Source organism: Telmatherina bonti (genome assembly GCF_933228915.1).
Source record: "Telmatherina bonti genome assembly, chromosome: 17".
Lineage (NCBI taxonomy): Eukaryota > Metazoa > Chordata > Actinopteri > Atheriniformes > Telmatherinidae > Telmatherina > Telmatherina bonti.
In genome coordinates, this window is record NC_136615.1 from 18,033,259 (window position 1) to 18,048,428 (window position 15,170).

Below are 15,170 nucleotides of genomic sequence, written 5' to 3' on the forward strand. Positions count from 1 at the left end.
CTGTTGTTGGAAATATGTGGAGCAGAGCAACAGGTTCAGAATAACTGTAAATTTCCTTTGACATTTTGCTTGTTACCTCCATTGCTTCACAGTTATAGCTGGAGTGTTGGGATCATTGAAAAGCTATATGGCATCATTAATTAACACTCCATATTACACGAATACATGGCAATGGTTAGATTTAGTCTACTCGGCAATTTGGAAGAGAAATATGATGGCTCTTATGTTTTACTGACAGTATATGTTGAATTTAAGGCCTCCATGAATAAACAGTTAAATAGAGATGCTTTGGTTGTTTCATTAATTGAATTTTCTATTTGTGAATCAATTTCAATTTGTTCCTCGTATGATCCTGAAATCCATATAAATAAACAATGGAATGATCAGTGGTTGATGCTATGCATAGTTTTACAGCATCATCAGCAACAGTGTTCTGATTTTCCTTGTTTTCAGCCTCACCTCTGTCCAGTGGGGTTGTAGATCTCATTACTCTGGCAACCGCTTATCGTGATGGGGTCGAAAGACTGAAAGGATCGCAGGCCTACACCAGAGATGGCCACAAGGCGAGAGGAAAACATGACCAGGATAGCCTTGGTGTGGTAAAAGGCCACTGACAGGTCGTGGCTCACGGGGATCACCAAAGGGTTAGTGCGGCAGCTCAGACGCCACTCACCTGCGGAGAAGATATTAGGGGCCCCAAGAGCCAAAGACAAAACAAAGGAGCTGAGACTAAAGCAGGAGACAGAAGCAGGTTTAATCCATCGCTGAAGTGAACTAGGGATAGAAAAAGAGTTGGAAGTGATGACTAACTAGCATGCTGGTGTTGAAGCAGTTCTAATTAAGACATTGGCAAGATGTGAGTGACACACACTAAGAGGTGCTTCATTCTGTATTATGTAAGAGTTTAACTTTCCACTAGGTCATATTTCGCAGTCTGACACCAAAAGTGAAGGAAGTGGGCTGAAGTTTGAAAGTACATAAGACATTACTCACCAAGACTATGGATACCCTCTTTGGTGTCCACCAACTGAACCGTTATATTGCACTGTGTTGCATCAAGGAAGGCTGTCCCATCAGCAGCCAGGTGAACGATTACTGCTGCTGCCACCATGGGATGAGAAAAGTGGGCCTTAACAGGAAAAAAAAAAAAATGGAAAAAGTTGCAATTATGCTGATTTTCTCTCTCAGCTGCCTCCAAACATCAGTTATAGTGTCCTAGTTTTACATGATCAGTTGAACTGCTTGGATTTTTCAGATCTATATTATGGTTTATTGACCTCTGGAACATAACATTGACAATGTATAGTCGAGAACTTTGGTTTAATAATAGTACATATTGAGGAAATTATATCAATAAGATGAGATAAGTTCTGTACTATTGCCAGTTGTTACAAATGTACGTGGGAAATTTTTTGGAATCGAGAAGTCAAACCATTTCTCAGCACTGTCTGTTTGAAAACATGTCATAAAAGATGGACTGAAAGTGGCTTCCCTGAAAGTAGACTTGAATAAAGGACCACTTTTAATTCTGGATTGTTCCAGATTAATCTTTTCCAATGCTAATTAAAGGATTTATGTAAAGAGTCTTTTGTATCATTTTAACAGGGGAAATGAAGCCTGGCAGTTGATGAATCTATGCTCAACTTAAATCAAAAAGGTTGATTTAAACATTTTTGGAAATTTCCACAGACAGTAAGTCCTCATATTTTCTTTGTTGACAGAAAGTAGGCTTCAACCACACGTTTAGTGCAGTGCAGAGCTCGGAGAAATAATAGCACAGCTGCTTGCACAGGTAATGAATGAGAAGCCTTGAAACGATGCATCTTGTTGATACATTATGGGGAAAAATGATGTTTTTGTGCCGCTTGTGCTCATCTTAACACTCAAACACAGCTGTTGAGAACTTATTTAGTTCATGATGCATCTTCTAAGATATCACCAAAGTTAAAAACTTGATGTTCTCTGGAGTGAATCTTTAAATAAACCAATTGTTGTGTTTTATTTTTATTATTGTGCCTTTAAAAGGATGTTCATTTTGGCAGTACAGTTTTTTCCTTTGATATGAAAATTTAAAACAGGAAGAAAAAAACCTACTTTTGTTTGACAAAAACCAACTTAAGTCTCAGATAACAAACTCTCTGTTTTCCAATTATGTGGAGAGAAATAAAAACTGATAAAACCCGCCCAGGTTTTCCAGTTTTTTAAAGAAAGTAAAAATATTAAAAACAAGCGCTTCTTTTTAAGGTAAAACCAAACTGCCTGAACATTAACAAAACCTTACCTAGTATAAGAAAACAACACAGTTTGTTAAATTTAACCATAATAACAACACTCGTCCCAAAAGGCACCTTTTTTTTTTCCGTAAGTACAATCTCAGCTATGTTTGATGGATGCTGGACTTACCCTCAGCCAGTAGGTAGAATATCCCCACTGTGACCGATCAGCCTCACGACAGGGGAACCAGGCATACTGGGATACTCCATCAGATAAATCAAAGATCTTGGATTGACATGTCTAGAAAAATATGACAGACAAAGAACGTTTTTTTATGCATCGCCACACCTTCATAAGGTCTCTTATATTGGATTTTTTTGTTTTACTTATGTAAAATGGTTTAATTTAATCTGGATGGTGTTTCTTAGAAAGTATTCTTCCTCTCTCATATTGTATGTCATTGCAGTAAACCTGAGCAAAATGTAGACCATAGAAGGTTGATGAGACAATATTCATGATTCCATGGAAAAACTTCAATGGGGTTGCAGTCTGGTACTTTGACAATGTTGTGATCCGTGCTTTTCCACATGTGTCAGCAGTTTAACGGCTACTTGTACAGATGCAAAGCTTCAGGACTGTTTGTCAGTGTCTTGTCAACAAAACTGCTCCATATCTTTTGTCTTTACCCCTTTTATATGTGACTCAAGCTACGTTTTATGTACTTCATGAATTTGTTTAATTTGTTTAAACTTGATTTTATATATTATAGTCAAATCTGAAATTTAGATTGCTGACATTGGGCAAGTTGTCAGATATAACTAACAGCAGTTGAGGTGATTTCGAAGACTGTAAAACAAAAGAAAAAAAACTATGCTGATGATGCAGTTATCATGTGTCCACATGCAGCCATGTAGTCTCTCAGCTCCAGTCTAATGGAGCAGGTCCCTGATATGCTGAACAATTTTATGTTGTACTACTCCTTGGAAATACATATTTTAGGTAAACCAAATTCATATTAACTCTATTTAATGCCAATGACAGCATGTAAATTTATTTTGAAATTTCATCTCGCATAAAAAGTCATGGTCATGCAACAGAAAGATTTGGCCACAGGTTAATTATCCCATTCACACACTTTATTAACTTGTGGCCACAAGTTATTAATCTTATGGCCACATATTACTAACTTGTCGCTACGCACCACTATATTGCGGCCATGCAATAATATTTTTCCACCAATATCACCAGCAGGGCTCCATACTAATTAGACTCAAACTCATACACTATATTCAACAGGATAATGTACAACATTAGGAAACCATGGGGTGTTGCACTTGAGCAGCAGCAACTCAGATGAAAACCAAAAGTAAATTGTGTAGGTCTGTTTAAACTGAGATAGCCTGGAAGAAAATCTGAAACTACTAACCCTGATCTTGTACCTCACTTTGTGAGAGAAACCAGAATGGTAAATAATTATTTACTGCTGCAATGCGGTTTAAAATATAACTTTTAGTGTAATCTTTGACTCTGAAATTGGATTAATATGTACTTCCTGATAAAATGCAAACACTATATCTAATATTGAAGCTTAAAGGCTTTCACTGAGTTGTATGTTATGCATGAAGCAGAAAGAGTCTCTTATGGAATATCTTTATCGTATATTTACAGTAAACAACTTCATTGCACCTATGAGTAATTTATGGGTACCAACATTGTCACTCTACCAGGGGAGGCTACTAGGGCTTGTCTTGCTAAACAAAAAACACAGATGCAGTGTGCAGATGTATAATTTATAAAGCTACAATGCACATTGAGTTATTATGGCCGCCTCACGATGAAACAAGGCAATATTTAATATGCTTCAAAGAAAAGCAGGCATCAAAATGTATCCTATGGTCATTTATAACCAAACCAACAATTACAAATGGCAGTACATTAGTATTAACTGGGTTACTTGATATTAATTTATCTGAGCTGAGTCTTAAAGTCTTTTCTGCATAATTTCAAGGCTCTTCATGAAGTTTTCCCTTTCTGTGAAACAGAAATAGACAAATACATTTAAATTAAATCCCACAAGTTGTCATTAAATAGGTGTTTTTAACATTTTTAAAAGAAAAGAAATTCTGCTGCAGGGGATTGGAGGGTATCACAGTGGTAGTTGCTACATCCTTCTCTTGAAGGAGCGTTTGAGTCCCATCTGACGCAGTTTATGTTCCATATAATTGTTTCAATTTTGATTGCAGTCTGTAATCGCAAAGGGTGTATGCACCTAAATCGCACGGTTAAGTGGAAGAATTAAAAGCAATTTGGTTAAAAATAGGTAACCATAAATAAACAGTAAGTTACAGGTAATAAAGAATAATTGGGTAGGATTAAAGAGTCATCACGGCTGTTCTTAAGATGATGTTTCCTTTACAAATAGAAAAATACAGGTTTTAACTCAGTCTGATTTGATTTACTTTAGAAATCAGGAATCAGTAGAAATACATGGAGGTTTGGTTTTGGTTATTTGTGCTGTCATTAACTCAGGTTGAACTTTTCTCTGATTAACGTGTTGATTCAGACTATGTGAATAAACAAAAAAGAGTACTGTGGAAAAAAAAATATTGTCGCCCCAATCAAAAGTGGCTTTTTGCAAGAAGTGTAAATGCAGTTAATTTCTGCATTTAAAAAAATAAAATAAAAAAGCTTGCCTCTGGTCTTAAAATGAGCATATATATAGGACTAAAATATATTTTTTGACAATGCAGCGATCACTATCATGGACACTCAGCTGGTTGCCTTGCTTTTGTGTAAACGCAACAAAAATATTGTCACTACCTGATTTGGGTTTTGGTAAAAACATTAACACATCTATTTTATAATATGACTTACCACCTTGTTATTAACCATTTTTACAATTTGCATAGAGGCTGTCAAAACAACTGCAGAGCTCATATTCTATAGGTTTGGTCCAGATGATGGAAAAAAAAAATTGGTCATACTTTGGAGAAAGACATGATGTGATTTAAAAAGCACTACGAAGGCACACCTTTTTCATCCTATCAGAGGAATTGAGAACATATGGATATACTTTAAAAGGAAAATGAATCAAATGAATTCAAAGCTGATATCACGTGATCATGCCAAAATCACCTCATTAGTGTGTCTTTGGTAACAAGGAGAAAATCCAGGAACATCCTGTGGGATTTGTGTTAACTCATTAGAATTGCAAACTCTGTTTGGAAAACTGTGGTGTGAAACAGAGAAAGGAGGTATGTGGAGAAAACAGGAATGTGAAGATGTCACAATTCATTACAAGTGATAATGAGGAAAAGAAGCAGAGAATATATATATATATATATATATATATATATATATATATATATATATATATATATATATATATATACATTTAAAATAGACAGTAAAAGCACAATGAGCAATACACACAGATAGAAGAGAGAGAGGGCGCACACCCAAGGACGGTGAGTTTCGCCTGTTCCCCTGAGCTAGTGAAATGAGACACCAGTAACCTGAGAGTTTTGCTAGAGATGCTACTGTAAGATCCTGCCACCGTGGAAAAATGCCCAGACCAGCTATATGTCCATATATCTGTCCCCTGAATCTGTTGATGTGACCTTTCTGCTCAAAGCTGAAGTGGCAGAAATGAGAAATGCAGGTAGCTTAACCGCCTTAGAAAAGCTGCTGTGAGATTTTTGGTGTCATTTGGGAGGCATTGTCTAGATCAACATTCAGTTTATCCCTCCAGGTTTTATGAAAGCAAAGTTTCCAAAACAGTTACCAGAAAACACATCACTTTGTTAAAAGTAAAAAGTAAGACAATAAAAAAATTTTTTAAAAAAGACAACAAAAACTTCTGGAAAGTGCATGGTTTTTCTGAATCTAACTTTGTTTTCCAGGATTATTGTAATTTACTTTGATCCCTGCATACAAAGCAATGCATTGCCTCCTAGGCCATAAGAATTTATTAGTTAATATAAGGAATTGTAATTTCCTTATAACCCGTTTTTCAAGCTCACTTTTCACTGAGAAAGCAAAAGACAAAAACCTTTCCAGGTCTAAAGATGTGATTGCTTTGTGTAATTACAGGTGGCACTTGCAAGATTTCCTTAGCACCCCTCCTCTTCATATCCTTTCCTGGCCTGGAGCAAACATCCCCCTTCTCACAAAGCCTCACACCACGGGGAGGTAATTCACGTGTGACCCACGTCTCATTACACTTCCTTTCAACTATGGCTAGAATCCCAGTAATCTAAATAAATTTGCTATTGATTTGATGCAGTCATTGAAAGTGGAGGGGGGCAGGCAACACACCCATCAAATACTCAACCAAGCATGAATACTTCACTTCCACACTGTCAAACTCTATTTGCTTATCTGGCTGTGTATTTGTTTAACTTACCATGTACCACAGGCTTCAATTAGTTGTAATTAAAGCATTGATCCTGATGTCTAAGCGTATTACAAACTAACCTTCCTTTTATCTCTAAAATCCCCAAGAAGGTTGTCTTAAAATAACTGACTGAATTTTGCAGTAAAGTGTCTTCAGACAGGATTTAGAGCACAAATGACCTCCTTGTCACTGTGCTGGGAATTGAACAAAACGGGTACATAACATTGGGTTTAAGGGAACTGCTTTAGACTAATTTGAGTCATTTTTATCTGAGTCAAGCAGTAAATGACGTTTCCTTCACCACAGAACTAGTCATGATTTCTACAGGCTTCCAGATTGGGAACAGGTGTGTTCTGTCTTAATATGCTTTCTTTAGGGAATATCATTGGGAAACGTTTTATGCTGATGACACCCATCTCTATTTATATAAGAAAGATGAGGAAAATACTCAGTAACTAAAGTTGCAGTATCATCTTGGACACAGTGAGGACTGGATAAGCTGTTATTAATAATATCTAACCTTGGCAAAACTGAAGTAATAATTTTTGGCTCTTAAAACCTCAGTGAGTCAGGATGCAGATATGTACTTGTCCTGGATGGCAACACATTGCCTTCCAGTTCTATTGAAAGAAACTGTGAAGTATAATTTTTTTCTAGTTGATCTAAAAGCATTCATAGCACTCACTTCATGAGTCTGAGTTACATAACCTGATCATTTTAAACAGAATTGGCAAATTCACAACATATCATAATAATTATCAATAGAATTTTTTTTTTTTTTTTTTTTTTTTTTTTTACTTCAACGAAGACCTAGTTTTAGGAAGTATAGCACATATAAACAACTAAAATTCAAAGTTTCTATTGTATAAGAGAGCAGAAATTTCAAAGTAAAAACTCTCCAATAAATGTTTTATATTTGAGCTACTTTACCCTCTGTTGCTTTTAAATGTGTCCTTTGTTGATTTTTATCCTACCTCAGTTGAATTATGTCAATGGAAAACAGTATCTTCCGGGTTAATTTTCTTTCAAAACATTTTTATTAAAAGCTTATTGTTCATATGAAAGGCAGTTGATTTCACTTGCAAAAGTTAGATGCAGATATGCTTGTTGCAAGGAATCAAACTGTTCCTTGAAAAACAATCACAGCAACACTGAGGATGAGTTCAGCACCCTAAGTCCAAAACACACACAAACCCACCCGCACACACATAGTAACACACATGGTCTTAATATTTACCAGCTGGCTAGTCAAACTGGCAACAGCCAACCCCGGGTCTGTAGACACAAACTGGTGTTTGTAAATCACCACTTCAGATAAAAGGGGAGCTAAATGTCTTAAGCCTAGGGGAAACCAAATGGGATATAGAGAAAGCGAGAGTTCAACTGTCAGACTCACTACCCCAAAGTTATGTCGGTACTGTAAAACCATTCACCAAGAACATAAAGCAAAACATAAACTTGAAAAGAAGGAAACGCAGAGGGGAGCTGTTAGCGAAAGCAGAGTAATGACAATAATAATAGCTCTAATAGCATAATGTAACTCAACAACAGCCTTTCCTCTCGGTGCCAAGGTGCACTTCTCCAAATACAAACAGGTACAAAACTATAATATGAACTCTAATACACGTGTTGTGCACATGCTGCTCCCACTTTGGCTTGAATACCAATGATGACACCTCTAGGTTTTCAAAATGTCCCATCTTGGATGCAAATCAATAAATCTCAACAACACACCCACAAACATAGGCCATATGTTCTTGAAAGAGTGTTAGACACTTAGGAGGCCCTGCACAGGTCCTTTATATATCTTCTGAAACAAGTGAACTACTCACAAATTTGGGGGAAGTTCTTTTCTCATCTCATAATTTTCTCCACACTCATTTCCCGCTAGTTTGGATTATAAAAAGCACAACATGGAGACGGTGAGAAATTATTTCTCTAAATGGTTAATGACTCATTTGCAGTTTTCCCAAGACTTTTATGCTGTCTTAAACACTATGAATGTATTGTGTCAACACTCAGAGAGAAATAGAAGTGACAAAAAAAGAAATATTTAATAAATAAAAAAAAAAAGCAAAGCTGATAAATAGTGAATTCTGTGTGGTAAGAGGACTTTTCTTTGTCAGTGACAGCTGACTCACTTCAACTAAACAGTTGATCCATTTTGAGTCAAGCACAGCAGGGTACAAGAACACCTGCTGAGCGCTTCAAAGCGTATTGTTTTCTCCTGAATCTGTCGTATAACTGTGAAGATGAGCACTGACATAGTTTGTTTTTTCTGCATTTGTGGAAATTTTGGACACATGCAAATTAAAGGGACAATTTAGTAAAACTACTTAACCAGTCATAGCAGCTCTTATTACTTTTAAAAAGGTGTTTGTCTTTTCCATTTCTCCTTCTTTCTTTGTTTCAGGCATGTATACAAATCTAAGGCTTGAGCTTGGTAAGCAGGAATGAGCATCTGTGAGGCATTTGTGGCAAGCAGGAGAGAAAGAGAAACAGAGAGAAACTAGTATGAGTTTCCAAGCACCATCCCATGGTTTACTGGAATGCTGGTGAGCGCCTGGTGTGTGAGGTAATGTCCTGTCACTCAGACCCACCCATACCTACTGAAGCTCACCGTCTCATTGGTCTGAGGCTAATGACAGGCAACTTGCATGGCCTGCTAAGAATGGAGCTGCAAAGGTTAGTAAGTGGGTGCAGTTATGCTGTTTGCCCATCAGAACAGAAATGAGTGGTCCTCAAGTAGGGTTTGTTGAGTGTACACTGCCAGCAAAGTTAAAAACCGATTGGTCTGCAGATCATTTAAATGTCCTTCAGTCAGTGGCCTCTTGTGTTCAATAAAACAGTGCGAAAACCCAGCATATTAACAGATATGGGCAGGGGGGGTTGGGGGTGTTAGTGCCATGAAGAAATACATGAGCTTCGATGAGGTTTCCACATTGCAGGCCCACAATAATAACTGAAAGGGGAAAAGTAAAAGAGAAAACTAAACGCTATCCCTGAGGTCTCCTTTTAACTAAACCACACGCTTATGTCAGTGGCTCTGTGCCTGACGAGGACTGTGCGGTTTGAGGGGAATGCTGGTGGGAGAGAAAGTGCCAGACAAGCTGGCTTTCCTGCACTCTTGAAAGCAAAGGCTCTGCTACTGTATGAGGTTTTGTTTTTCTGAGCTTCTCTCAGCATGTGTGAGAGAGTTTCATCATGTGTACAGGTTTCTCATGTACATTTTTTGCAAGAATATTGATAGGGAAACATGTCTAAACGTGCATGTATCCTCCGGGTTGCATGTATACAAAATGCATGTGTCTTCAACTCAAGCACATAAACACACACTTTCTGCATCTTTGGAATTGGGACAGTTGTTGTTTCCTCGTTTTACAAGTCCGGATCATTTCTTTTGCGGTGCTTCTCTTCCTCCTTCATCTTTCCCCTCAAAGCTAAACATGAAAGTAGTATTCAGTTCAGTCCTCGTGCATATATCTTTGTTTTATATCCCAAGATGGGTGGATTTTACATATAGCTGACCTCTTGCAGCATGAGAGGACTAAACTGCTATCCCTTCTGTTGCTTATGTATAATTAAAGGTTAGTGTTCTCCAAGGATGCTTAGGAGTTGCATCAGAGATTGCTTGGGCAGCAGATCTCTCTGGAGAAATCACCTGGTTTGCTGTTTTAGGTTCAGGTTTGAATGCAAATCCACACACACCTCAATTGCAAATTCACCAACTCATGTAAAGGCAAGGTGGTTGTAAACATATATTCACCACCAAATTATTTAACCCCTATTGCAAGGGGAATTCAAGAGAGTGGGGGTTGAACAATGTTGATGGTGGTCGTGCACTGTGTATGCATATACATCCTTGTACTCAGACTTTTTGGAAGTCTGCCACTGAAAGGATGCATTATGTAGCACTTTAACTATAAAGTAGGAATGAATAACCTAATTCTGACCCCAATCCCAAACAACAAATTCTTAACCTTTTAACAGTAATTTAAACTTGCAGAGTCCAGCAAACAGATCCCCTTAAAACTATAGGATCCTATGGACATATTGAACTCCAGGTTTTTTGGACCACAAGTATACAATAAAACATGCCTACACACACACACACACACACACACACACATATACAAACACACACAGGTTAGTGGCTAGAGCCAGTTCTCTACTCGAATTCCCCTGGAGCACGTTGAGCTGGCTCACCATGTTCCACAGTAAAGTAGTGGAGGAACATTATGTTCAGCTTCACCAAGACAGCAGTAATACATTTCAGTCCCATATGGACCTACCCTATAATCCTATATGGAGTCAGCACAGATGCTGTGTGTGTTTGTTCACATTTTTCTCCATAGCTATGTAACTGTGTCAACTTGATCAGGGAAACACGGAGGACCTTAAATTCTAGCAAATGTCACATCGATAGTTTTTCTGATCATTTATGTGTCTTGACTTTACAGCTTCACGTGTTCCTTGATGTCCTTATGGTAATTTGACTGCATCATGCTGCTCATTTGAGAACATTTTACCATCTGTATGGGCCATAAACATAGTTTTGGAATGATTTTCTGCTTTCACAATGATTTTATTTCACCCATCGATTTTGTTTCGATTGCAAAAAGACAGTCAGGTGACCTAATTTCCACACAACTAGACCTCTAGAATTCCATCTGTCATTTGTGATTTTACTTTCTTTAATTATTCTACATCCTTAAAACAATTGTCTATACACTATATATATAATTTCCTCTTTTTTGCTTACTTGTGCTCATTTTAGAGCTGGCTGCTTTGTTGGATTTATCGTCATTTCATTAGTTTGAGCGTCCCAAACATTTTCAAAATGCTCTTATTATTCTTTTGTTCATAGATTTATAATTGTGTTAAGGCATGATGGAATTCACATTTCATCACCCTAGAAATGACTGCGTGTCTTTCTTGCAAAGAACACATGCACATGTACATTCTGTGAGGAAGACATCAGGCCATTGACTTATTGTGTACAAGCAGGCAGTATGTATTTATGGCTTTATGCACCATTTATGCTTATGTTGCTGAACCCTCCCTCAGCAGCACTATGGCTTCCCCCCATCCTTCACCTTGGCTTCCATCCAGTATGTATAAAAAGTTTAGGGAAAATATTCATATCCTATGCACAAATGCATCCTGGAATTATCATTAACCCAAGTTTCTGATGCACACTGTTTTTTTAAAATCCACTATGATAGTCTGTAGCATGTAAATAAAAGTATATGTATATATATATATATATATATATATATATATATATATATATATATATATATATATATATATATATATATATATAATCCCTGCACACACACACAAGTATGTGCATTTGAGATTTCGTGCAGACATGATATCTTCTCCATAACTGCCTTCTAGAGCTATTGTTACTTTCTTGCATCCGTGAAGATCCCTATCACTGCTGCCCGTCTCACATTCTCCCTCAAATAGACAAACACACACACACACACACACACACACACACACACACTCAAAGAATCAACACTGTCTTTAGACATCAAACGGAACTGATACGCAAAGCCAATACAAAAGTTGTTTACTAGATCAGAAGGAGATGAGGTGCTTGCCACTTCCTCTTTTCCTGACACAATCATTCAGAAATAAAAACGTTGCTCACAGATGGACAAAGCTGACTATGCTTTACCCTTATCCAGAGCAGCTCATCTTAACCCGGCTATGTCAAAGAACCATTAATCATGATGGCTTAGGATGATCGGATGAAGTATACTTTTAGAAGACAAGACATTTTTGATTTCTTTAAAAATATTAAAATATGTATATACATATATATACACACACACATGTATATATATATATATATATATATATATATATATATATATATATATATATATATATATATATATATATATATACACACACATATATATATATATATATATATATACACACACACACATATATTATATATATATATATATTTATAATGAAGACAAGTAGCGCAGACTCTTTTGGAAATTCATTCAATTTTTTTTTCCAGATTTAAAACCTTAAAAAAAAAAAAAAAAAAATTAAGTGCCCATCCCCACCCCAATTGTTTTCAGTGTGTACTCCATAATATATGCTACCAGACGTAAACTTATTTTTGAAGTAATACATCTAATAGGCAAGGTGTATTATATTTAATAGTGTGTACTTGTCCAGAAAATAAGTCAAGAACGCCTGAAGGTACCATCACATCTCTTTGTGTAAGACCTTTCTTTGAAGGTACACCAAAGTCTCCACAAAAGTTTCTTTGGATTTCTTAGATGCTATCACATGAAATCTCAGCAGACATTCAAACTCCTTTCCACATACAAACAGTCTATGTCATCGATAAAAATTGCTAACACAACCACAAAGTAACACAACATTTTAAAAAAGACAGAACAGAAACTAAACAAATAATTCCAGATCAAGAATAAGGTCCAGATGTCTGAAGAGTGGCTTCTCTTTGGGTAAAGTAAGGGCCAGCTGCCATTTAAAATAGTCACTGAAATACCAAATAGCTGGATACTCAAAGTTTCTTTAAAATAGATAGCATTTTCAAGTAGTCAGAGACACAAGCATGCCTGGTCTTCACCTTCACAATCATTTTTCCAACCCCATCTGTGGCTTGAGCTTCCAGGAGGTTTGACATATCCATGTGTATGCAGTTACAAAATCATTTAGGAAAACTGCCTGGAAGAAGATCTCAGCTCATCTTTGTTTTTCAAAAGAACAAAAAAAGAACAAAAAGCCAACAGTTTTGCACAATGTGTGCAATGTGTGTTTCCAACTGTGTAAGTAAGCATACAGGCAAGATATACAGAATTAATGTGTGTGTGTGTGTGTGTGTGTGTGTGTGTGTGTGTGTGTGTGTGTGTGTGTGTGTGTGTACATCTGCTCAAAACTGCGGGGACAATTCTATTAGGGTTAAAGACATGGATATTTGATATGGCTTTAGTCAACATACACAAGAAATCAACATTGTGATGCCAAAAGTGCATCTTTAAAAGGTTGTTTTATGTCATAAATTTCTACAGTATTTTGAACCCCTATACAGAAACAAACTATTTGCAAGAAAAGATGCTGCATAACTATGTACTAGAGTTCTAACAGGACAAAGAAGTCGCTCTACCTTGATGTGTACTATAATCAAAGCTGTTATATTCAGTGTGATGGCTACTGGTTGGACCATGCTAGCATAAAAGTTAATCCGAGCAACTGCGATGCAGTGAGGAACTGCTGACTTCCCAGATGTTCTTTCACTGAAAAAAAACTTTGTCTTAAAGGACCAATAAGCAGAAATTTGTTATTTCTGGACTGAAGGAATAAAAAATTGCCATGTAAAGAGTTAGCCGTGCCATTTTATCTGGCGCATAGCATGACGTCACAAACTATCTCTGTCGATCTCTAGAACCGTGTTTACCAGCCGGTCCGGCCATGTTTTAATGTGCGTTCATGAATCACTGCTTTCTCTTTCCTCCCACAGCTCTCAGCCCTACCACCTTATAAAAGCCTGCAGCAAGCGAACAATGGCACTGTGTTGTTTTAAAACAAAATGGCAGAAAACGAAACGAAATGTTCGTCTGAAGACAATCAGCATCCAGCATTACCTCTTGAAACAACTACAGTTGTATTTAATAAACTGCGAAAGCTAAAGGGGCTACAGTTTGACTCAAAGCGCAATCTTCTGTATGTAACAACGCAAACATTTTAAGTTACTTTGGTATGTCTCACAAAGTGGCAAGATTGTTTTGGTCACTTTCCATGTTTTGTTTGCAGACAAGGCAAGTGGGGGAAGAGGTAGAGGTTGCTGTGGCTCATGGCACACTTTGATTTGGTCTGAAGACAGTGCACAGAAAGTTGCAGTGAAACCGTTTTCCTTTTTGTTCTTTTAAACGCATTCTGAAAGAATACGACCACACTCAGACTGATCAGGGAATCTATTAAATCTGAAGAAAGCCTTTGATAAGACCTATTGTCCATGTCTAATTTAGAAGATGAGTCTTTTGGTTGAGCTCCGTTGAAAGTTTTAACTCACAGCTGACTGGATAGATGACAGAACATATGAGAATGCCAAGGAGCACAGATTAGACAGGGAGAGATGGTGATAGCGGTGCATTTAGTTAACTTTGTGTTTGCATATTTTCCACACATGCACAAGCACTTGTGTTTCAGTGGCCTTGTAATGAGATGATCTCATCACGTTTGACCCTTGGGGAACAGTGTGTTATCTATGGTAAAAAGTGATTTTTGTATGAACAATCCGTCCTTCACAGCAGAAATCCTTTCTTTATGGTTATGTGGACGTATTCCACCAGTGTCTCACGCTCCTTACAAAATAAAACATCTGCAGTATTGTTTGTTGGAGCACACTAACATTTTTTTACTCAAACAGAAGTGGTGCCATATAAGTATCAAATGCCTTAAATGGCGTCAGTTACTCTACCACTGTTTGAAACCTGACTACAGTTGTTCAAGGGTAATAAGCTCACTGGTCTTGTAAAATGCATCATAACCAGTTGGAAGA

The 15,170-nt window shown here is 37.1% G+C and overlaps 1 protein-coding gene across 1 annotated transcript in view; it reads right to left on the bottom strand.

The window, feature by feature from the left end:
• The window catches only part of pappaa (pregnancy-associated plasma protein A, pappalysin 1a), a gene marked incomplete at both ends in the record, with an annotated part of 99,496 nt that overhangs the window by 32,027 nt on the left and 52,299 nt on the right, over positions 1–15,170 (bottom strand). Inside the window, 3 exons of the mRNA XM_079257267.1 lie at positions 460–673; positions 994–1,129; positions 2,404–2,514. Coding sequence (XP_079113393.1) covers positions 460–673; positions 994–1,129; positions 2,404–2,514 — 461 coding nt within the window. The remainder of the gene's footprint in view (positions 1–459; positions 674–993; positions 1,130–2,403; positions 2,515–15,170) is intronic.